The sequence below is a fragment of the Salmo salar genome, chromosome 26 (assembly GCF_965601325.2).
Source record: "Salmo salar chromosome 26, fSalSal1, whole genome shotgun sequence".
Lineage (NCBI taxonomy): Eukaryota > Metazoa > Chordata > Actinopteri > Salmoniformes > Salmonidae > Salmo > Salmo salar.
This window is the reverse complement of record NC_138316.1, coordinates 20,741,153-20,766,235: the sequence shown is the minus strand read 5'-3', so window position 1 is coordinate 20,766,235 and position 25,083 is coordinate 20,741,153. Positions and strand designations below refer to the sequence as shown.

Here is a 25,083-nt window from a genome sequence, read left to right as displayed (position 1 = left end):
AAGGTGAAAAATCTGACGATGTGTCCTTGATCAAGGCACTTAACCTTAATTGCTTCTGTAAGTCGCTCTGGGTAAGAGAATCTGCTAAATGACAAAAATGTAAATGGAATGAAGTTCTCAAACAGGTCTAATGGAAGATTGTCTTTACCCAGTCCTCTTGTATCAATATGGATTTGATACTTCATTGTGTCATAGGAATGTAGCCAAAGTCAGATTAATAAATGACTCAACTATGTGTTAATGTCCTGCTGATAACATGACACGCTATGCAAATATAAATATGATGCACCACAAGGAGGCAGTGTGGAGCATGTTAACCCATAGTGGTACCTTGTGGCACAAATGAGGTAAGAGTATCTTTATAGGAGAGCTGCCATCAGTGCTATGACCGGACTTCACACGGCAGCATGACTTGACAGAAAATCTCTGTTTGGGGCATCGGCATTCGCTTCATAGAGTAGTGAAGGAAAAAATATGAAATGGGGCCCTTCATGTAATGTCTCAGGCAATATGATCTGCTAAGGAAAGAAGAAGAAAAATGTGAAGAGCACAAATAATAGGTAGGTCATAACTACCTCAAATCCGGTACTGTGGCAGTCGCCAAGCCCTGCAGTACTATTGAGGGGTTCAGATGACAGCCTGTTATTGGATGACACTGAGAGACAGAGAAAGGGAAGAGGAACAGAAAGGCTCTGTTCACACCCTCAGATAAAAAGACAGAAAGAGAGAGGGATGGGAGGAAGAATAGAGGGTGAGAGCTTTCTTGACACCTCATACATACATAGAAAATGAAAAGGGAAAGGAGAAAGAGAGAGTAGGCCAACATTGTGGAGAAGAAGCGTGAGAGAAAGGTTCTCTGATTGCAGGCTCATGCTGGGCTGGTTGTGCCTGTGTGTCAACAGGCAGGCTGGCTGTGAATCAGACCCATCTGAGGAAAAGAGGGCCAAGTAACACAGGGTGGGCCTCCACGCTGCTTCCTCCCTGCCTGCCTGAGGGGGCTGCTCTCTGGCCTGTACTGGGATGAGAGTGGGGTCAGTGGTCTCTGGAGCTTAGCCCACACCCACACCTCAGATCGACCTAGAATTGGTGGGCTGGTTGCTAAGGAAGACGACCCACTCCCTGGCACTGGGATTGGCGTCTCATCCTGACTCCGCATCAATCATTAGGGCTCAGCCTAACCCTAACCCTGTGTGTGTGTGTGTGTGTGTGTGTGTGTGTGTGTGTGTGTCTTGCCACAGTGTCCCAGTGCAATCTTCCTCAGCTCCTCTTCCTCTGGCTCAGACTCATTCCACAGTTTATCTGACATGACCTTGCCTTGACCTTATTCCTGGCTAAATGCTCAATGTAAACTCCCCTTGGATAGACCTCTCCTTTGACAGCTCTGCATTGTATTTGAAGCGTAGACCTCCACTCTGCTCAGTATGCACTCCACAGCCTTTAAGACCTTACCTCCAAGCCTAGAGAAACCTGTCCTGTCCCACCCCCATCCTTCAGTCCATTTAGGCACACATTCATCCATCCATCATCGTCCATATCGCTGCTCTCAAGAAATACCTACAGCAGAGAATCGCCTTTCAGTGTCACTATCTAAAGTCCCTGTCATGTCACAGTGTGACACCTACTGTTCTCTATGATAGGGAGGGATGTGTATGCAGCAGAGGTGGAGAGAGAAAAGCTGGGACAGACGAGCCAGCATGGATTAGTCACTGTTGTCAGTGGCTGAACACAACTGTAATTAAAAAGAGCACAGCCATGGTACAGCTATTTAGAGCTGCTACAGCCAATTCAATCCATTTCATGCTCATGATGGAAGAAATGGCTTTTCAAAGCGAATAACACTGACAATAGTGTGGTGTTAACAAGCCATCCACTGTGCTTCCAATAATAACAATCTTTGCCTGCACAAAATGTGTTATTTGGTACAAAATTGTATTCCAACTGCTGAATAGGACAATGAACCCCTAATTTCTAAAGCTATATCCCTAAAAAATGATCAACACTTATACGCACACCCAGAGTCATACTGTATGGGCAACATGGTCTGAATCAATATAGCAAAAGCCTTAAAGAACATGTCCTTTAAGTCTATAAAATATGGCTGTCATTAATGTGATAGGTAGAACTCATTTTAGTGCTGTTGGCACCATTACTTCAGCAGACCTGCAGGATGACTGGCAGAGGAGATCAGTGAATCAAGTATACTCACTGATGTCCCCCTCGTGGTAGATGACTGAGTGGTAGGGCACATCCTTGTCTCTGAGGTACCTCTCCGAGGGCTCCACGTAGTACATGCCCTGGTGGGTCTGGATGAAGCCTTCAAACCTGCCGTCCACCACCGAGCCGTGGGTCAGAGTGCCCTTCTCACCTGGAGGAGAAAGACTAGGTCAGGAAGGGTGGTCAACTCAACTCTATTCAGTTAATAGGAAGAAAGTCGATGCTCAACATGTGAGAGAAACACACTCAAAACATACAGACCAATGCAAGCTGACAAACAGAACATAATGCGGACACACACACACACACACACACACACACACACACACACACACACACACACACACACACACACACACACACACACACACACACACACACACAGCTCTAGACATTGAGCAGATGGTAGACCGTGAGCTGTTCCTGGGGGGAACACCGTCATGGACAGAGTCAGGGTGGAACGAAGCATCATAAAGACACATCCCTGCTCCCCTCATCTGACCTTCAAATCAGACAAATGATGACTTTAGTAATAAGAGCTTGGACTCTGGTTAGTGTCAGGGAAAAACAAAGAATAGTTTCTTAGGCAAAAGGCACAACTAAAGCTTGAAGAATCAAGGAACCAGTGAGAAAGAAGGATAAATGGAGTAAGAGGGAATATAACAAAATGCTGTCAGGGCATAGCAGAGTCTATTAAACATCATCCGCCTTTGAACCAGACAGAGAGAGTCTGGCCGACGAAAAGGAATGGTTTTTAATTCAGTGTTTGTCAAGAGCAAGCTCCTTGAAAAACCTTTTCCATCAGCAGCTATGCAGGTTGGAAGAAAAACTCCCACTCCCAATTAAACCTGTGTTATAAAAACAGCAGACTCTGGAGGGCTATAACTGAAAAGGACGTAGATGACTGGCAACTCAATGGGAGAAGATAACTAAATCAGGGAGAGAATAAGACTTGTTTTCCTCAGGATAGGGAAGCCCAACTTCATTTTATCTGCTGCGCTCTTCAGTTCTGTATTGGTTGCGAAAATGTTGGAGCGTTTGTCTCATAGCTATCCTGAGGGACCATTGCAGTTTAGCGTAGACAGAGAAACACAGCCAACCAGCCAGCCAGCCAGCCTCTCTCCCCAGTTAGGTTTCTGTTTCCAGAGGAAAGAGGCCCAGTAGGCCCGCTGGGGGCCGTCTGCTCTGCTCTCCTGCTGGAGATAACGAGAGCAGCAGAACACACAGCTGTCCCATGGAGCATCCAGCTCTTTCTCCCTAAATCTCTGTCTGTGTGTTCCAAGGGCCCAGAGTCCTCCCTCGTTTTTCCAGGCCCTAGCCATGCAGTTCGTCAGGATACATTGGGAAACTAACTGGTATTTGTAGCAGTTTTTATACTGAAAGTGAGAAAAACAAAGTGCTTTCCATTAATGCTACTGCTGTACATTAGGCACATATTAGATTAATAGCAAACCACAGTCAATAACAGAGGTGCTTGCTCAAAATAAAGTTGTAAACTAGATTACCTCCATCTAAACAAAATCAGCAGGATACTAGGGAAAGGAATGTTGAGCTATGCTGAGACCATTCATTGACAGTAATAACTGTCACTTTAGATGACTTCATGTGTCATTTCTGCTGTCCCATTTTCTTCATAATACATGAATAATACTTTCCCCACAGACAGCTTGGAGATCAGCGTGAGGACCAATTTGATCTATGTTGTTTTATACTGGGCAGCACTTGGTAACATTAAAGACGGCCCTATGGTTTGGATATAATTTCAGGGACTGATTCTCCCTTCTGATCTCCAGAAGGCACAGCTTGGGCACTGCTCATTTGCCCAGAGAGGAAGCCCTTTATCTGGGCATGAAAGGCCAGTGCAGAGGGGGGTTTAGACCCATCCTCTGCACACATATGGATCAAGTCTGATTATTGTGCCAAGGAGTGCTCAGAACTCAGACACGGATACCCTCACAGCCTCAGAAAAGGGAGTACTAATAATTCCTAGTTAGGAGAATACAGAGTGTCCCAACGGCAACTGACTAGACTTTTATGTCAGAGAAGGAGAGAAAAGAACACACAACACTAATGAGAGCTGGGTTAATGTGGCCATATAGACAGTGGAAATTCAATATTCTTTACCCCTGTACCTAATCAGAAACCCTTCTGCAGTCCAGATAGAAGCAGCTTCACTCCAATTATGAGAATTCCAGTAGACTGGGACCAAGGTAACCACCTAATTTAGTCCATGAAAATGCCTGGTCCCCAAAGTGCTAAGTTGGCTAATGTAAAGTAAGGAGAGTGGAGTCTGCTGGTCTTTATGAGGGGCAAATGAGAAAATGAATGTATAGGCCCATCTGATCACACATAATGGAGAGGTCTGGTCTCTGGCTCTCTACTAGCTTACAGTACTTCACTAGCAGATGGGTTCTACTCCCATCCCAGTACAGACAGCTATTAGCTACAGGTGGAGGAGAAAGGGACTCAAGGGAGAATGGGACTTGGGATATGACCTATTTACCTCCAGTTCAGGGTTCTTCAATTATCAGGCAGAGGCCAACTGATGAGCAACTGCATTTAACACAACACACAATGCCAGAGATGTACAGTGCCTTCAGAAAGTATTCACACCCCTGGACCTTTTCCTCATTTGGTTGAGTTACAGCTTGAATTTAAATATGAATTAAATTGATATTTTTGGGTCACTGGCCTACACACAATACCCCATAAAGTAAAAGTAGAATTACGTTTTTAGAAAGGTTTGTTTATTAATTAAAAATGAAAACCTGAAATGTCAATAAGTATTCAACCTCTGTTATGGCAAGCCTAAATAAGTACAGGAGTAAACATTCGCTTAACAAGTCACATAATAAGTTGCATGAACCAACTGTGTGCAATAACAGTGTTAAACATGATTTTTGAACGACTACTTTATCTCTGTACCACACACATACAACTATCTGCAAGGTCCCTCAGTCAAGCATTGAATTTCAAACACAGATTTAACCACAAAGACCAGGGAGGTTGTCCAATGCCTCGCAAAGGGCACCTATTAGTAGATTGGTAAAAATAAAAAAAAGCAGACATTGAATATCCATTTGAGCATGGTGAAAGTTATTAAAATGCACTTTGGATTGTGTATCAATTAGGGATGCACGATATATCGGTGAAGATATCGGAATCGGACGACATTAGCTAAAAATTCCAACATCGACATCGGCCCAATGTCTAGTTTAATGCCGATGTGCAAAACCGATGTCAAAGCTGACGTGCATACTTATATAACCTAGGTACATGACATAATGACGCCATGAAAAATGTAGGAGCTACACGTGAAACACAGCATTCCTAACCTAGCCCACAATGTCTGCTGTGTGGATCGAGCAGTGAACAAGCAGTGTCTTCTGCTGTTTCGGTTAGTTATTGTTTTATTTCACTGTAGAGCTCCTAGTCCAGCTCAACATGCCTTAGATAGCTCTTTTATCACACGCCCCACACATGGGGAGACCTCACCTGTCTTAGCTGGTGTCTCCAGAGATGCAAGCTCTCATCGTCACTCAATGCCTAAGTTTACCCCCACTGTACTCACATCCTACCATACTCTTGTCTGTACATTATGCCCTGAATCTATTCTACCACGCCCAGAAATCTGCCCTTTTCATTCTCTGTTCCCAACGCACTAGACGACCAGTTCTTATAGCCTTTAGCCGTACCCTTATTCTACTCCTCCTCTTTTCCTCTGGTGATGTAGAGGTTAACCCAGGCCCTGTAGCCCCCAGCATCACACCTATTCCCCAGGCGAACTCATTTGTTGACTACTGTAACCGTAAAAGCCTTGGTTTCATGCATGTTAACCTCTCTGGGCTAGGCGGGACGAATTCGTCCCACCTACGTAACAGCCACGTGAAGCCTGTGGCGCGATTTTCAAAACCTTAAAAATCCTATTACTTCAATTTCTCAAACATATGACTATTTTACAGCTATTTAAAGACAAGACTCTCGTTAATCTAACCACACTGTCCGATTTCAAAAAGGCTTTACAACGAAAGCAAAACATTAGATTATGTCAGCAGAGTACCAAGCCAGAAATAATCAGACACCCATTTTTCAAGCCAGCATATAATGTCACCAAAACCCAGAAGACAGCTAAATGCAGCACTCACCTTTGATGATCTTCATCAGATGACAACCCTAGGACATTATGTTATACAATACATGCATGTTTTGTTCAATCAAGTTCATATTTATATCAAAAACCAGCTTTTTACATTAGCATGTGACGTTCAGAACTAGCATACTAGTTCATACTAGCAAACTTCCGGGGAATTCGCTAACATTTTACTAAATTACTCACGATAAACGTTCACAAAAAGCATAACAATTATTTTAAGAATTATAGCTACAGACCTCCTCGATTTTAAAATAGCTTTTTGGTGAAAGCACATTTTGCAATATTCTAAGTACATAGCCCAGGCATCACGGGCTCGCTATTTAGACACCCGGCAAGTTTAGCACTCACCATAATCATATTTACTATTATAAAAGTTTGATTACCTTTTGTTGTCTTCGTCAGAATGCACTCCCAGGACTGCTACTTCAATAACAAATGTTGGTTTGGTCCAAAATAATCCATCGTTATATCCGAATAGCGGCGTTTTGTTCGTGCGTTCCAGACACTATCCGAAATGGTAAAGAAGTGTCGCGCGCATGGCGCAATTCGTGACAATAAAATTCTAAATATTCCATTACCGTACTTCGAAGCATGTCAACCGCTGTTTAAAATCAATTTTTACGCCATTTTTCTCGTAGAAAAGCGATAATATTCCGACAGGGAATCTCCTTTTCAGCAAACAGAGGAAAAAATCACAAAGGCGGGGGCGGTCGGGTCACGCGCCTAAGCCCAGTGTCCCTTGATCGGCCACTTGAGAAAGGCAATAATGTGTTTCAGCCTGGGGCTGGGATGACGACATTCTGTTTTTTCCCGGGCTCTGAGCGCCTATGGACGACGTAGGAAGTGTCACGTTAGAGCAGAGATCCTTAGTAAAAGATAGAGATGGAAAAGAAGTTCAAGAAATGGTCAGACAGGCCACTTCCTGTAAAGGAATCTCTCAGGTTTTGACCTGCCATTTGAGTTCTGTTATACTCACAGACACCATTCAAACAGTTTTAGAAACTTTAGGGTGTTTTCTATCCATATGTAATAAGTATATGCATATTCTAGTTACTGGGTAGGAGTGGTAACCAGATTAAATCGGGTATGTTTTTTATCCAGCCGTGTCAATACTGCCCCCTAGCCCTAACAGGTTAACATCAGAAGCCTCCCCCCTAAATTTGTTTTACTCACTGCTTTAGCACACTCCGCCAACCCTGATGTCCTAGCCGTGTCAGAATCCTGGCTTAGGAAGGCCACCAAAAATTCTGAAATTTCCATCCCCAACTACAACATTTTCTGTCAAGATACAACTGCCAAACGGGGCGAAGTTACAGTCTACTGCAGATAGCCTGCAGAGTTCTGTCATACTATCCAGGTCTGTGCCCAAACAGTTCGAGCATCTACTTTTAAAAATCCACCTTTCCAGAAATAAGTCTCTCACTGTTGCCGCTTGTTAGACTCCAGCCATCCTACAATCTAAGACAGATGCCCTCAATCTCACACAAATTAACAAGGAACCTACCAGGTACAACCCTAAATCCATAAACATGGGCACCCTCATAGATACCATCCTGCCCTCAAAATACACCTCAGCTGTCTTCAACCAGGATCTCAGCGATCACTGCCTCATTGCCTGCGTCCGAAATGTGTCCGCAGTCAAACGACCAGCCCTCTTCACTGTCAAACGCTCCCTAAAACACTTCTGCGAGCAGGCCTTTCTAATCGACCTGGCCCGGGTATCCTGGAAAGATATTGACCTCATCCTGTCAGTAGAGGATGCCTGGTTGTTCTTTAAAAAAGTGCTTTCCTCACCATCTTAAATAAGCATGCCCCATTCAAAAAATGTTGAACTAAGAACAGATACAGCCCTTCGTTCACTCCAGACTGGACTGCCCTTGGCCAGCACAAAAACATCCTGTGGCGTACTGCGGTAGCATCGAATAGCCCCCGCGATATGCAACTTTTCAGGGAAGTCAGGAACCAATATACATAGTCAGTTAGGAAAGCTAAGGCTAGCTTTTTCAAACAGAAATTTGCATCCTGTAGCACTAATTCCAAAAAGTTCTGGGACACCGTAAAGTCCATGGAGAATAAGAGCACCTCCTCCCAGCTGCCCACTGCACTGAGGCTGGGAAACACTGTCACCACCGATAAATCTACGATAATCGAGAATTTCAATAAGCATTTTTCTACGGCTGGCCATGCTTTCCACCTGGCTACCACTACCAACAGCTCTGCACCCCCCACAGCAACTTGCCCAAGCCCCCACCCCGCACTTCTCCTTCACCCAAATCCAGATAGCAGATGTTCTGAAAGAGCTGCAAAACCTGGACCCGTACAAACCAGTTGGGCTTGACAATCTGAACCCTCTCTCTCTAAAATGATCCACCGAAATTGTTGCAACCCCTATTACTAGCCTGTTCAACCTCTTTCGTATCGTCTGAGATCCTGCCGCGGTCATCCCCCTCTTCAAAGGGGGAGACACTCTAGACCCAAACTGTTACAGACCTATATCCATCCTGCCCTGCCTTTCCAAAGTCTTCAAAAGCCAAGTTAACGAACAGATCACCGACCATTTCGAATCCCACCGTACATTCTCCACTATGCAATCTGGTTTCCGAGCTGGTCATGGGTGCACCTCAGCCACGCTCAAGGTCCTAAATGATATCATAACCGCCATAGATAAAAGACAGTACTGTGCAGCCGTTTTCGTCGACCTGGCCAAGGCTTTCGACTCTGTCAATCACCGCATTCTTATCGGCAGACTCAATAGCCTTGGTTTCTCAAATGACTGCCACGCATGGTTTACCAACTACTTCTCTGATAGAGTTTAGTGTGTCAAATCGGAGTGCTTGTTGTCCGGACCTCTGGCAGTCTATGGGGGTGCCACAGGGTTCAACTCTCGGGCTGACTCTTTTCTCTGTATATATCAACGATGTCGCTGTTGCTGCTGGTGATTCTCTGATCCACCTCTATGCAGAAGACACCATTCTGTATACATCTGGCCCTTCTTTGGACACTGTGTTAACAAACCTCCAAACGAGCTTCAATGTCATACAACTCTTTCCGTGGCCTCCAACTGCTCTTAAATGCAAGTAAAACTAAATTCATGCTCTTCAACCAATTGCTGCCCGCACCTGCCTGCCTGCCTAGCATCCCTACTCGGGACAGTTCTGACTTAGAATATATGGACAACTACAAATACCTAGGTGTCTGGTTAGACTGTAAACTCTCCTTCCAGACTCACATTAAGCATCTCCAATCCAAAATTAAATCTACAATCGGCTTCCTATTTCGCAACAAAGCCCCCTTCACTCATGCTGCCAAACATACCCTCGTAAAACTGACTATCCTACCGATCCGTGACTTCGGCAATGTCATTTACAAAATAGCCTCCAACACTCTACTCAGCAAACTGGATGTAGTCTATTACAGTGCCATCCGTTTTGTCACCAAAGCCCCATATACTACCCACCACTGCGACCTGTTTGCTCTCGTTGGCTGGCCCTCGCTTCATATTCGTCGCCAAACCCACTGGCTCCAGGTCATCTATAAGTCTTTGCTAGGTAAAGCCCCACCTTATCTCAGCTCACTGGTCACCATAGCAACACCCATACGTAGCACGCGCTCCAGCAGGTATATTTCACTGGTCATCCCCAAAGCCAACACCTGCTTTGGCCGCTTTTCCTTCCAGTTCTCTGCTGCCAATGACTGGAATGAACTGCAAAAATTACTGAAGCTGGAGACTTATATCTCCCTCTCTAACTTTAAGCATCAGCTGTCAGAGCAGCTTACCGATCACTGTACCTATACACAGCCCATTTGTAAATAGCACACCCAACTACCTCATCCCCATACTGTTATTAATTTTTTTGCACCCCGGTATCTCTACTTGCACATCTATCACTCCAGTGTTAACGCTAAATTGTGACTATGTCCTATTTATTGCCTTACCTCCCTAACCTTACTACATTTGCACAGCTTGTACATAGATTTTTCTATTGTGTTATTGTCTGTACGTTTGTTTATGTGCAACTGTGTCGCATTGCTTTGCTTTATCTTGGCCAGGTCGCAGTTGTAAATGAGAACTTGTTTTCAACTGGCCTAAAAATAAAAACACAAGTCGAGCAGTCATTTGAAAGAATAAGAAAATGTCAGCGAGACAACTCAAAGCCGAAATCCATTAAAGCCAAGATAATGGAATTCACTGCCCTTAACAAATCAACCGTTCTCTGTCGTGGGTGATGTTGGCATTCGCCGACTGGTCAAGCACCGGTACACACTACTAAGTGCACTATTTTTCAGACGTTGCCCTACCGGAGTAGTGGCAGTAATAGCGTCACTGCTATTAGCTTCATGACTGACATTCGGACCAGCGATATCAGCCCCATGAGCATGCGGAGTCTGACAGCACAGTGGGTCATCGAGGATTTCATACTGAGGAAAGTCGTATTTCATGCTCATGAATGTGCTGGTTGTCATACCGCTGCTGCCATTTCAATGGCATTTGAGAACATGTTTGAAACATGAACCCACTAAGCTAGCTCCAGTCGAACAACTGACTCGAGAAATAAGCTCATCAACTGCGCCTGCAGCAGACGTGATACCCTCTGTCATGGCATTGAAACGCCTGCTCAACAGGCATTCTCTCTTTACTGTGTTGCCACCATGCTCGATGCTATGCACAAGGACCGCTACTTCGATGCAGACAAGAAACAGGGTTTACGTGAAATGTTACAAGATGGAAAGGGACACAGTGACAGTGCGCACCGAGGAAGAGAGGCCATGGACAGACAGAGCTGAAACTTGGAATCCTGGAAGAGAATGAATGAAACGACTAAACAAATGAACAATGAAACAGCACAGCAAGTAAGTGAAATAAATAGGTTTGATTATGTTTTACTGGTAATGGGGACATACGTAAATCCCAACAAAATAACTTTTTGGTCAGAGTGTGTGTGTGTGTTTGTGTAACCTTTATTTAACTCGGCAAGTCCGTTAAAGAACAAATTCTTATTTACAATGACGGCCTACCCCAGCCAAACCCGGACAACGCTGGGCCAATTGTGCGTCGCCCTATGGGACTCCCAATCACGGCCGGATGTGATACAGCCCGGATTCGAACCAGGGACTGTAGCGATGTCTCTTGCACTGAGATGCAATGCCTTAGACCGCTGCGTCCATGTGTGTGTGTTAACTATTTAACTGTACTAGACTGCTTAAAAGGCCGCAAAAATGTTTAATATCGGTATAGTTTTTTGGCAAGGAAAATATAGGATATCGGTAATCGGCAAAAAGTGTTATATCGGTGCGTCGGTAATATCAATACACCGAGCCACTACAAAAGATACAGGCATCCTTCCTAACTCAGTTGCCGGAGAGTAAGGAAACCACTCAGGCATTTCACTATGAGGCCAATGGTGACATTAAAACAGTTCGAGTTTAAATGGCTGTGATAGGTGAAAACTTATGATGGATCAATAACATTTTAGTTACTCTACAATACTAACCTAAATGAGAGTGAAAAGAAGGAAGCCTGTACAGAATACAAATATTACAAAATATGTTTACAATAAGGCAAGAAAGTAAAACTGCAAACAATGTGGCAAAGAAATGAACTTCATGTCCTGAATACAAAGCGTTTGGGGAAAATCCAACACGACACATCACTGAGTACCACTATATATTTTCAAGCATGGTGGTGGCTGCATCATGTTATATGTATGCTAGGCATCGGGACTAGGGAGTTATTTAGGATAAAAAGAAAAGGAATAGAGCTAAGCACACGCAAAATCCTAGACGAAAACCTGGTTAAGTCTGCTTCCCATTAGACACTGGGAGACAAATTCACACAAGACCAAATATACACTAGAGTTTTCTTACCAACACTACCTTGAATGTTCTTGAGTGGCCTAGTCACAGATTTGACTTGCGAATCTATGGCAAGACTTGAAAATGGCTGTCTAGCAAAGATCAACAACCAATTTCATAGAGTTTGAAGAATTTTAAACAAAATAAATGTGCAAATATTGTACAATCCAAAAGCTCTTAAAGACTCCCAGCTGTAAGCGCTGCCAAAAGGTGATTAGAACATGTATTGACCCAGGGATGTGAAATGTTTGCATTTCATTTAATACATTTGCAAAAATTTCTAAAACCACGTTTTAACTTTGTCATTATGGGGTATTGTGTGTATTTAATAAATTGTTTGATTCAGGCTGGAACACAACAAAACGTGGAATAAGTCAAAGGATATGAATACTTTTGGAAGGCACTGTATTAGACAGAAAAGGGTTGAGAAGAGAAAGATGTTGCCACTTACTGCAATTCAACTCTGAGTGCAATCTTTTTCCCTAATTGCAGTATTCTACAGTATTACATTTTTGTAACACTTTGTTATTGCAGCAATTATGCCTTTGGCAAGCGGCCTTGCTTGCTGAAGCGTGATTGCATGATGATTACCCGACCACCATTTCTCTGAAGATTAGCAACTGCCAAAAAGCTCATCAAGCTTGGGGAACATGGTCTTTGAGGACAATATTATGTGTTCCTTGCAGCGTTTCATCTCTCATATTGAAACTGTCCAGTTACAAAAAGAATGGGGGGAGCAAGGTTTTAGATTTGATTTTGTAAAGCCTAAGGTTCTCTGTCGTACATCAAGGCCTCGGTAAACATGAACATCATCTTCAGACTATTCTGTAAGTAAGCCAGAGTGAGTCTGGCAATTAAACTTATCAGTAACCACGTTTCCATCTACACTTTTTATGCGAGTAAAGGCATACTGTGTATATTTCAAAAATCACAACAGCTGTGATGGAAACTGGAAGTTTCGATTCAAGTTTATAAATGCCTACAGATCATGTGTTTGTTTGACAGGTGGGATCTTTGTGTCATGAAAATTAATTATGCAAGAAATGGTGGTAGAAATGACATTATGCCCAAATATTGATATAATAACCATCATATAGAAGTACACTTGGTGTCACGCGATGATATGGTGTGTGGTCCTCCCACTACGACTTGGGAAACCATGCAGTTTATTAGACTGCTAATGAACTTCGCAGCGTGGTGAAAGTGCACAGTGATGAATTTGATGCTCCTTTCCAATAAATATCGAGGGTCTTATTCTGGTGACATGATGATCGATGCTTGACAAACAAATATTCTAGCTCTTAATCATCTCATCATGTGCACTAGCCTACCCACATTGTAGACTATCTGCGAGACCAGAGTAGGCACATTTACTATTTATCGCACCAGTTTGTGACAAAACGATCGCTAGAGTAGAAAATGCACTGGAAACACATTGAACTAGGGATGCGCGATATAGTCGGTGAACATATCGGAATCGGACGATATTAGCTAACAATGCCAACATCGGTATAGGCCGATGTCTAGTTAAACGCCGATGTTAAAAAAACGATGTTAAAGCAATCGTGCATACCTATATAATGTTGGTACATGGCGTAATAACGGCACGTAAAATGTTGTGCTACACGTGCAACACAGCATTCCTAACCAAGCCCATACAATGTCTGCTGTGTGGATCGAGCACTCAATTGAAAGAGTAAGAAATTTCAGCGAGACAACTCAAAGCCGAAATCCATTAAAGCCAAAATAATGGAATTCATTGCCCTGAACAATCAACCGTTCTCCGTCGTGGGTGAAGTTGGCTTTCGCCGACTGGTTGAGCACCGGTACACACTACCAAGTGCGCTATTTTTCAGATGTTTCCCTACCGGACTTAGACAGTAATAACGTCACTGCTATTAGCTTCACAACATACATACTATGGAACACCGTTTGGGTCTTTGCGCGTCAAAAAAGACAGATGTACAAAAAAAGCCTGCAAACAAGCAAACACTGGCCACGAACAGCGTTGTTAATAAAGCATAATTTGTTCGACCGCAACTTCTGGGGTAGCTAGCGTTAGCTTGGTACCTAGCTAGCACTAATACAACCAGCCTGAAAACAATGACCATTTTACTTGTTCTTAGCAATGATTTAGGAATCCTTGTGAGTAAGTATTAGCTAGGTTGTCACTTGTTGTTTGCCTATTGAAACAGAACTTTAGTTCATGAAAATAAATAGCTAGCCAGCTATTTAACCCGGTTGTCCAAAGCTAACGTTATAAGCAGCCATCTAGCTTCATCTGTCTAGTGAGGCTCTACCAGACCGGGTAATGTGTTGTGAAGCTAGCCACAATAAGGATTAGACACGTGGAATTTGCCTTCAAAATAAAAGTATGTAATTGACAGTGATGCAAATGAATGCAAATATAATTATGCCATACTTTTATTTTGAAGGCTAATCGCAAAGTCCACTGTTGTGGCTAATCCTTATTGTGGCTAGCTTCACATAGATGGGTCCGACCACCAATAATCAAATAAGAACTGTCTTATAGATTTCGGTTATTTTGGATTAGCTAGTTAGTTAGCTAACTGTGTTGTTATTTGACACGTCAAATAGTGTTATTTGACACGTCAAGTAGTGTTTTTGACACGTCAAGTAGTGTTATTTGACGTGTATCTTTTTTGACACGCAAAGACCCAAACGGCGTTCCATAGAAATCCTGGTTGAAAATGAAACATCATAACAGCACAGCAAGTAAGTGAAAGAAATAGGTTTTGATTATGTTTGACTGGTAATGGGGACATGCGTAAATCCCAACAAAATAACTTTTGGGTCAGTGTGTGTGTGTGTGTGTAAACTTTATTTAACTAGGCAAGTCAGTTAAAAACAAATTATTTTTACAATGAAGGCCTACCCCAGCCAAACCCGGGCGACGCTGGGCCAATTATGCGCCAAACTATGGGACTCCCAATCACAGCCGGATGTGATAGAGCCTGGATTGAACGACAGACTGTAGTGACACCTCTTGCACTGGGATGCAATGCCTTAGACCACTGCGTCCATGTGTGCGTGTTAACTATTTAACTATACTAGAATACTTAAAAGGCCGCTAAAATTTGAAATATCGGTTATAGGCATCTGTTTTTTTGGCAAGGAAAATATTGGATATCGGTATAGGGCAAAAATGTCATATCGGTGCATCACTACATGGAACTTCAGATTTTTATTTGGTACAAGTATGTTTAGTGGAAACACACCACTGGTGGGAAAATGTGCACATTTCTTCATCCAGACTTTTGAATATTTGCATGAAATATTCCAAATTGGATGGAAACCTAGCTAGTGCACAGCAAATGAGTGGGGCTTTTATGACATCACTGTAATAGGATCTTGGCAGACGTGTTAATGTCTGAAAAACAGGAGAAAAGGAGGTTCTAATAAGAAGCAGTGTGGCTTGACAGGGTCGTGTTTCGGAGGACGCATGGCTCTCGACCGTCGCTTCTCCCGAGTCCGTAGGGGAGTTGCAGCGATGGGACAAGACTAACGACCAATTGGATATCATGAAAATTGGAAGGAACAGGGGGTAAAAAAATAAATTATTTTAATAATACAAAACACTTGGAGAGATTAAAAGGTGACACAAAGAGTATGGCCTTTACAGCAGAGCACAAGAAGTTCACCGTCAAGATTTCTGATTCTGAAATTGTACAAATAAATGAATACATCAGTGGGGTAAATGCACAGTTATTCTGACTTAATCTAAATTCCAACTTTGAATGTCCACCTTTATTATTGACAAGAAAAAGCTTGCTGGATTTTTGGTCTGGACAAACATTACATTGCATTACAAATCACATCTGAGAAAAAGGCTACAACATCGATGTCCTTGGAACAACACAGTGCTGCTTCTCTAAAAGGACACAGATCTCAAGATTTCCATTTGATAGAGATGAGAAGTGCTCCAGTGGAGTCTGATTTGAATTACAGTCTGTTCAGCAGAGGAGAAGAGAGATGACAGCATCTGGGAATGATGAGGTGGGAGTGGAAATGAGCCCGCTCGGATCTGAGAGCTTCACACAAACACACCACGTCACATGACCGGACAGACACACCTTGGCCTTGTTTTCCCTTGTGTTACATGTGAGCTCTGCTGCAAGCATGGGGAGGGGGAGGATCCTAAGGATGTGAGGCTGGAACGTGACTAACACATTCTTCAAACGTATACGCACACACACAAAGAGAGGAGTGGAGAATGATATCCATTAACAACGTTCAAAAGCACAACTCCAGCCCGCCAACGCTACCAAACCCACAACAACACACTGGCTCACACCCACACACCACAGATCAACGCAAAAGCAAATTGGATGTGGGAAGCGTTTCCCTGGTAACTATCGTATTTGTGTCTGTGTGCACAAGGACTTTGTCGTTCCAGAAATAATTGCTGGACTTACCAAAGATTTCTCCAGTGTAAATGTGGGAGGGGTCGTAGGGCGCCTCCACTCCTGATACCTCTACCTTGAGGTCTGGAGAGAACAGGCTGGTGTCCCTCTTCATCCGCAGATTGAAATGCCTGCAAGAGAGGAACATGAAAATGCATTACTACACTACCCAGACCCCGTTTAGTACCGCCAACATTCCTGCTCATGGTTCAGAAAAAAGATCTATGCAGCCAGAATGACAGGAGAAAGATTAGGGCAAGTAACAACACCAAATCCAGTGTCTCCCAACACTGACAGACTACTAGGCTGTAAGCCATTTCATTTCACATAGGCTCACAGCAAATGAAAATAAAGGTTAAATAAATAGACATATAGGGCCTTCATCAACTTCTCTCAGTGGAGACAATAGAAAATGGTTGTTATTTGAGAAACATCTTAAATGGATGAGCAAATTCTTTAGGTAGTTCAGCAACACAAGTCTATTGTTCAGGAAGAATATTTCCTATAAAGTCCTGATGACTCAGATGCCTGGGATGGGACCTTCAGAGAATCACACCAGTCTCTTATCAAAACACAGGTCAAGTAAATCATTACTCTATATTTTTTAACCTCTATTTAACTAGGCAAGCCAGTTAAGAACAAATTATTATTTACAATGGAAGGCCTACACCGGCCAAACCCGGACGACGCTGGGCTAATTGTGTGCCGCCCTATGGGCCTACCAATCAAGGCCGGTTGTGATATAGCCATATCACTCTGAATAATTTTTGTTTGTGCAAATTCCTCTCTTTACTGCCCACAGGGTTTGATTAGAGTAGAAAGGTAGCCAAAGTCCTGCACAGACGGTAGGATTTTAGCCGTTTTATGCCACCCTTTTGCTTTCCCAGACAAAATATCCATGTCGTGGGCAAATTCTTAGGTTGTAAATTATTGTCGGACGTCTTGGCTTGTTCAGTGTGACAAGGTCTGCCGATTAAGTACCACTACGTGCGGTCATAGCAGGCCCCCAGTGCCGGGTCTGGAGACTGAAGTCACGAGCTCTGCTGGTTGGTTCCAAAAGCCCTGGTCTACAATGGAAAGCCTTTGTCAATTACGATCTCCAGAACCACCTAATGTTTTTTTTTTATTGGGGGGGGGGGGGGGCGTTTTGGGCTATAAAATGTGTTTATTATGATTATGTTCGATCCCATTTAAATGACTTTAAAGTTCGATACAAATCGAGATATTTAAGTTTATAGTAATCCATTCTGACAAAACTTGTCGTCACACAGGACCCCATGCTGACACCAATCACGGGCTGGCAGGCTACGAGGAGGCTCGCGCCATCATGCCAAAGACATTAAGGTTGACGCGAGCAGGATGAAAATGACTACCGACCATGATTCTTTTCCAGTTACGGCCACTTTAAACATGATCCTTAGCGATGTTTTGGTGCCATTCAGCCCCATGTTGCATTTCAAATACTTCTCGCTTCATGCGCCATCAGGAGTTTTCCATAGGAATGTGTGGATGACGTCAGCACTATCTACTGGGTTTCATGTGTATGGGTCGTTGGCTCCGACAAAGTTCTCACAGTGGCAGAAATTGAGCCTTTATCGTATAGTGTGGCTGGTGTTACGGTCAGCCACACAATAACACGACTGTTTTGAATAGTCAGATTAATACACGTTTGATTGAAACGTTTACATGCTTTGCAAGAAAAACGATTTCCCTAATATCTTGTTTACATGACATAGATATATTCCTATCGGGCTACTTGATGGGATTTTGATAAATGCACAAAATCCCCAATCAAAATAAACATTCTCTCACAGCGACCATGTTATTTTGGGGAAGTTTCGGACATATAAAGTTTGTATGTGAAAACTATTTCTATACTTACATTTTTACCAAACTCACTTCACTGACGCATAAGCATAGAGTGAGGCTTGTGCTGCTGGTGCTAGCACATGCGCAGATCAAACACACCGCTGCAGGCTGACACAGCCTCGTAAACCAATCGCAGAATGTGACGACAGAACTGAAGCAAATCATAAAATCTGGCCAGGTTGATTACATTTATAAAAAAATTTTTTTACATCGCACATACAGTGTGGGAAGGCCTTAAGTGATAGACATTATTGCTCTGTTTCAACAACCATTATTCAGGATGAGCCATTGTTAAAGGAATTCCTGCTTGCGAGTAATGATTAAATAATTCTACCCTGAATTTAGGGATATGGTCTATATAGCCTGTAGAATGAGTAACTAGAGGGTTAAGCAGAAGTCTCATGAGATTGACTAGGATAGGAGAGGAATGGGGGTCTGTGTGTTTAAGTAAACATCAAGAACTGTTAAACTGTGGTTGACCTGACCTAGCTTGAACCCTCTAGGTTTCCCTAATCTCAGAGATATGAAACTGTCGGCTGGGTAAGAATTTACGGTGCTGAGAGTTCTGGGGAAGAACGATTAACTCTCCTTAGTGATAGTGTGTAATGTGTGTGCGTAAATGAGGAGCCTGGTATATAATGGATGTTTTGTGTATGAACTGCAGAACGTTCTCTGAATAAACTGTACAGACCTTTTGCAGAATGCTGAGTCCTTGCCTAATTATTATTAACCCAGTGTCTTACAAACCTTGGGGATTAGTCAAGAATTATTGATTGGTAATTATTAGCATTGGGATTTGAAAATTCACGTAACAGTCATGAATCATAATATTAATATCCTGGCTCTTAATCCATGTGAATAGGATATGAAATGGAACAGACTCGTAGGTTACATCTGTGTGAGTCCATAAAGATGAGCCGATTGACTGTGTCAACAAATGAAGTGAATGCATACAGGATTATACTTGAGCTCCCCAGTGTCGCAGAGGCCTAAGGCACGGCATCTCAGTGCTAGAGGCGTCACTACAGACACCCTGGTTCAAATCCAGGCTGTATCACAACTAGGGTTGCACATTTTGGGGAATATTCAGAGGTGGAAACTTATCGTGGGAATTAACAGGAATATATGGGAATTAACAGAAATACATGCAAATTAATATGAATACCATTTAAATGTAGATGTTTGTTGCAGTGGATATATTTACCATATCATATGAAGACAGAAACAAACATTTTACCTTATCATAAGTAGACATAATTGCAAATGATTCAACCCTTCCAATAGAAATAAAAACTATTTAGTTACGAATTTAACTTTAATTAAATGAGTTGACTCTTCACATGGGATGATTTCACTGAACAACAAAATAAAGGCAATATTGAACAATCTCCAATGATCCATCGCATCTCCCAAAACACATCCAGGAGGATCCTCTTCATTGGGCTGTCCATATCGGCAGACTGTGATATGGCCATTCTTGGAGAGACTCCTTCTCCTCCAGGAGACAGTCAAACATGATGACAACACCACCCCAACGGGTGTTGCTGGGCAGCTTCAATGTGGTGCTATTATTGTTCTCACTTTGCTGCTATAACTTGATGACCCTTCACATACCTAACCATTTCCTTGGCTCTCCTGTAGAGTGTATCCATTGTTTTCAGTACCCTGATGTCCTTCAGGAGCATATTCAATGCATGAGCAGCACAGCCAATGGGTGTGATGTGAGGGTAGGACACCTCCACTTTAGACCAAGCAGCCTTCATGTTCGCAGCATTGTCTGTCACCAGTGAAAATACCTTCTGTGGTACAAGGTCATTGATGACTGCCTTCAGCTCATCTGCAATGTAGAGACCGGTGTGTCTGTTATCCCTTGTGTCTGTGCTTTGTAGAATACTGGTTTAGGGGTGGAGATGATGTAGTTAATTATTCCTTGCCCACGAATATTCGACCACCCATCAGAGATGATTGCAATACAGTCTGCTTTCTCTATGATTTGCTTGACCTTCACTTGAACTCTGTTGAGCGCTGCATCCAGCAAATTAGTAGATAAAGCATGTCTGGTTGGAGGGGTGTATGCTGGGCGAAGAACATTCAGAAATCTCTTCCAATACACATTGCCTGTGAGCAGAGGTGAACCAGTTGCATACACAGCTCGAGCAAGACATTCATCAGCATTTCTCTGACTACATTCCTCCATTGAGTCAACAAAAAAACCCACTTCTGATTCCAGGAGGACCATGAGCTGTTACTATCGATAAGGTGTCTGATTCATCATTTTCACCTCAAATAGAAGTAGAGGGACTTTTGTCAGAGGTTGCTTGTTGTGAGCCATGTGGGAACTTTATGCCCTTGGCCAGATGATTCTGCATCTTTGTTGCATTCTTCACATATGATTTGGCACAGTATTTGCAAATGTACACAGCCTTTCCTTCTACATTAGCTGCAGTGAAATGTCTGCACATCGATAGTGCCCGTGGCATTTTCCTGTAAAGATTTAAAATTAAAACACATACAATTCCATGTACAGATAAATAGTTAAGCAGTTAGATTAAACTATTCCTTTGTAAGATGAATGAAAATGAATAAATTAAAATGAAACATATGGAAACAGGAGAATTAACACTCCTCAGTTAGCAGGCTCAAGCAAGCTAAAACCCACATGGTAGCAAAAACTAACTAGCAGAAATTGTTAACAAGTTAGAAATGATTAAAACACACTTTGCTGTAGGCTACTATTTACTAGTTAACAAAAAATGTATGTCTCATAAAATATATTCAACCCACCCAGTATTGTAATCAAAACGTATCAGAAAGCATGTAGTCCTTGGCTCTGACAGTGTAGTAGAGTGGGCTCAATAGCATCTCATTAGTGTGCAAGATCTTGAGAATCAGCTCTACATGTGATGGAAGAGTGCACTGCATGTGATGGAAGAATGCACTGTGCATGCAGAGGGTTGCAATTCCATTGAATTGAGGATAATTTAACGAAAATATGCCACAAGACCTAGAATTGCCATGTGTATCCCACAAAAAAAAGGTTCACTGTTATAAGAACTTTTTTGATGAATTTAAGCAAAATTTCCTAAAATTCCAGGGCTTAACAACCCATGGAAAATCTCTGGAAATTTACCGGAAAGTTTCCGACCCTTTGCAATCCTAATCACAACCGGCTGTGATTGGTAGTCCCATAGGGCGGCGCACAATTGACCCAGCGTCGTCCGGGTTTGGCCAGTGTAGGCCGTCATTGTAAATAAGAATTTGTTCTTAATGGACTTGCCTAGCTAAATAAAAAGGTTACACATTGTATTACCCAATAATGACATGGGGAAAAACATTTGGGAAAATCTCACATATTTGACAACATGCATCTTTAGTGAATAAAAGTAACCCATTGAGTCTGCAACGATCGGACAGTGAAAATGTATCTTGTCATATTTCTCTCTTCGGATTTGTAAACACTGAGAACAAGACAAATAAAAAATAAAAACTACTGACCATTTCCCCTCAGTACATCCTGAACTAAGAAGGAACAGCGGGCCATCTCAGGTTAATCACAGCTATAGCACTTCACAACAACAGCCCTCCTAATTTGCTTTGTTGATAACAGAGGGAGGCCCAGGCCCTCTCACTGGGTAACAAATGGCAGCTGTATTTGACGTGGGCATCCCTGTCCAGATTAGCTCTCTGATTAAGACTCCCCTCCAGGGAGATGGGGTGTTAGTGGACACATGGTTGGTTACACAACTAACCCAGTCAGGAGAGGATGATGTGATTCACACACAACGCTGGCAACAATAGGAGTGAAAGGGAAGAAAGATTGCACATGTATATAAAACTGAAATAGCATATCTTGTGACTACTGTCCAGGCCTGTCAAAGAAAATGTACAGACTAATCTGTTGACATTCACAGTCAGTGAGTCACACAATATTGCCAACAATCAAATTCAGGAATGTTTGTTTTTGTCATACAAACACACTCTTGACTCATAACCACTTCCCCTAAACCACACCCTAAGACAGTCTTAGTTACTGACAGTCTTAGTTACTTAGTAGGGCTGTACCCACCACAAAAAAAAGTCTTTGTCGACAGAGAGTCTGTTCTATCAACCAAAATTTTCAAAGTGTATTTTTCCATTTATAGACACATCCCATGTATTTTAAATCAAATCAACTATATGCAGTGAGCTTGTCTCGCTCTTTAAGCCCATTGTTTGATGAAATAATGAAAAGACAAATAGAGGGAGTCCGACTGCAATTGATTTGATTGTGCCAGGCTCAGACTTGCTGTAAAAAATTAAAAAATGAACACAGTGCAGCAAGTGACTGTGTGACTAGCTCCAGTTGTCGCCCTCTCCTCGCTGCTGCAGCGAACACCACAGAACATTGTTTATCGTGCTGCTGAAGCTGCAACGTAATTACATCCATTTCTGACTGTAAAGTTATGGAAATCCCTCATTTGTTTAGGAAAAACATTCCCCATTCTCTCAACCCTTGCTCTCTTTACGTGACACATGTATTCATCACATGCACATGACCAAAAGGGCCTGACCTGTAGCATGTCATAAACAAGTCAATAAATTGGTTATAACAAACTCCGAACACATGCAACAGCAAAATGGATGCAGAAGACGTGAATACATTTGACTAGTTGTGGAAAATACTGGAAATAAAGAAACAGAAGGTAAGGAGCACGCATTGGGTGCATATTATTTGTGCCAAACAGGTGCTGTTAGATGACTATAGCTTTCTGACCATTTGGAACAATGTAAACAGTAAATAAATGATAAGTGTAACAGACAGTATGTTAACATTATGATTTTTTTTTTGTAAAGCCTTTATTACACTCTTATGACAATGGCATTGTGAATGCAATTGCTGAAATGGAAGTTTATTTATGGTTCGCTTTGTTTTAAAATTAAAACGCTTGATTGTATTTCAAATCATGAATGACTCGCATACTGTGTGATGGAATGAATGATTGAATGAGTGATTGATTGATACAGTCACCTATATAAAAGTATTGAAATATAGGCCTAAGTAAGTTGCGGTATAAAGATTAAAAAAGGGTGTGCTTTTAGGCCTACAGCTTGATGGTGGTTATACAAGTCTGCTATACTAAGCCTACTAATGATAAGGACATAACTTATTATAATAATAATTAAGAAGAAGGAGATCAAGAAAAAGGAGGGTTATTATTATAAATATAATTTCTGACTATTTGGAACAGTGTTAACACTGAATTAACTATAAGTAATACCAGAGGATGTTCTAACAAGAATAAAAAGAGTAAAGCCTTTATTACAGCACAGCAAAGAACAGTTGAATTTGTGAAAAAAATGTGACCGAAATATTGTGGTTGGTGCTCACGGAATCAGTAGGCTATTAAACACTCAAACAGGCACAGAAGCAGGATCTATCATATTTCTGTAGATATACAGTACCAGTCGAAATTTTGGACACACCGACTCATTCAAGGGTTCTTTATTTTTGCTATTTTCGACATTGTAGAATAGTGAAGACATCAAAACTATATAACAAATATGGAATCCTGTAGTAACCAAAACATTTTATTTCACCTTTATTTAACCAGGTAGGCAAGTTGAGAACAAGTTCTCATTTACAATTGCGACCTGGCCAAGATAAAGCAAAGCAGTTCGACAACATACAAAACACAGAGTTACACATGGAGTAAAACAACATACAATCAATGATACAGTAGACAAAAATAAGACTATATACAATGTGAGCAAATGATGTGAGATAAGGGAGGTAAAGGCAAAAAAGGCCATGGTGGCAAAGTAAATAAAGTATAGCATGTAAAACACTGGAATGGTAGATTTATAATTTGAAGAAAGTTCAAAGTTAAAATATAAATAATATGGTGCAAAGGAGCAAAATAATAAATAAAATAAATAAATACAGTAGGGGTAGTAGTTTGGGCTAAATTATAGATGGGCTATGTACAGGTGCAGTGATCTGTGAGCTGCTCTGATAGCTGGTGCTTAAAGCTAGTGAGGGAGATAAGTGTTTCCAGTTTCAGAGATTTGTGTAGTTCGTTCCAGTCATTGGCAGCAGAGAACTGGAAGGAGAGACGACCAAAGGAGGAGTTGGCTTTAGGGGTGACCAGAGAGATATACCTGCTGGAGCGCGTGCTACAGGTGGGTGCTGCTATGGTGACCAGTGAGTGGAGATAAGGGGGGAACTTTACCTAGCAGGGTCTTGTAGATGACCTGGAGCCAATGTGTTTGGTGACGATTATGAAGCGAAGGCCAGCCAACGAGAGCGTACAGGTCGCAGTGGTGGGTAGTATATGGGGCTTTGGTGACAAAGCGGATGGCACTGTGATAGACTGCATCCAGCTTGTTGAGTAGGGTATTGGAGGCTATTTTGTAAATGACATCGCCGAAGTCGAGGATTGGTAGGATGGTCAGTTTTACGAGGGTATGTTTGGCAGCATGAGTGAAGGAGGCTTTGTTGCGAAATAGGAAGCCAATTCTAGATTTAACTTTGGATTGGAGATGATTGATGTGAGTTTGGAAGGAGAGTTTACAGTCTAACCAGACACCTAG

General features: G+C 42.2%; 1 protein-coding gene across 1 annotated transcript in view; it reads right to left on the bottom strand.

Annotated features, from left to right (window-relative positions):
• Positions 1-25,083, bottom strand: part of LOC106587342 (disintegrin and metalloproteinase domain-containing protein 10) — a 106,887-nt gene that overhangs the window by 25,246 nt on the left and 56,558 nt on the right. The window contains exons 3-4 of the mRNA XM_014175660.3: positions 16,657-16,775; positions 2,207-2,365 (exon numbers count right to left, since the gene is read on the bottom strand). Coding sequence (XP_014031135.1) covers positions 2,207-2,365; positions 16,657-16,775 — 278 coding nt within the window. The remainder of the gene's footprint in view (positions 1-2,206; positions 2,366-16,656; positions 16,776-25,083) is intronic.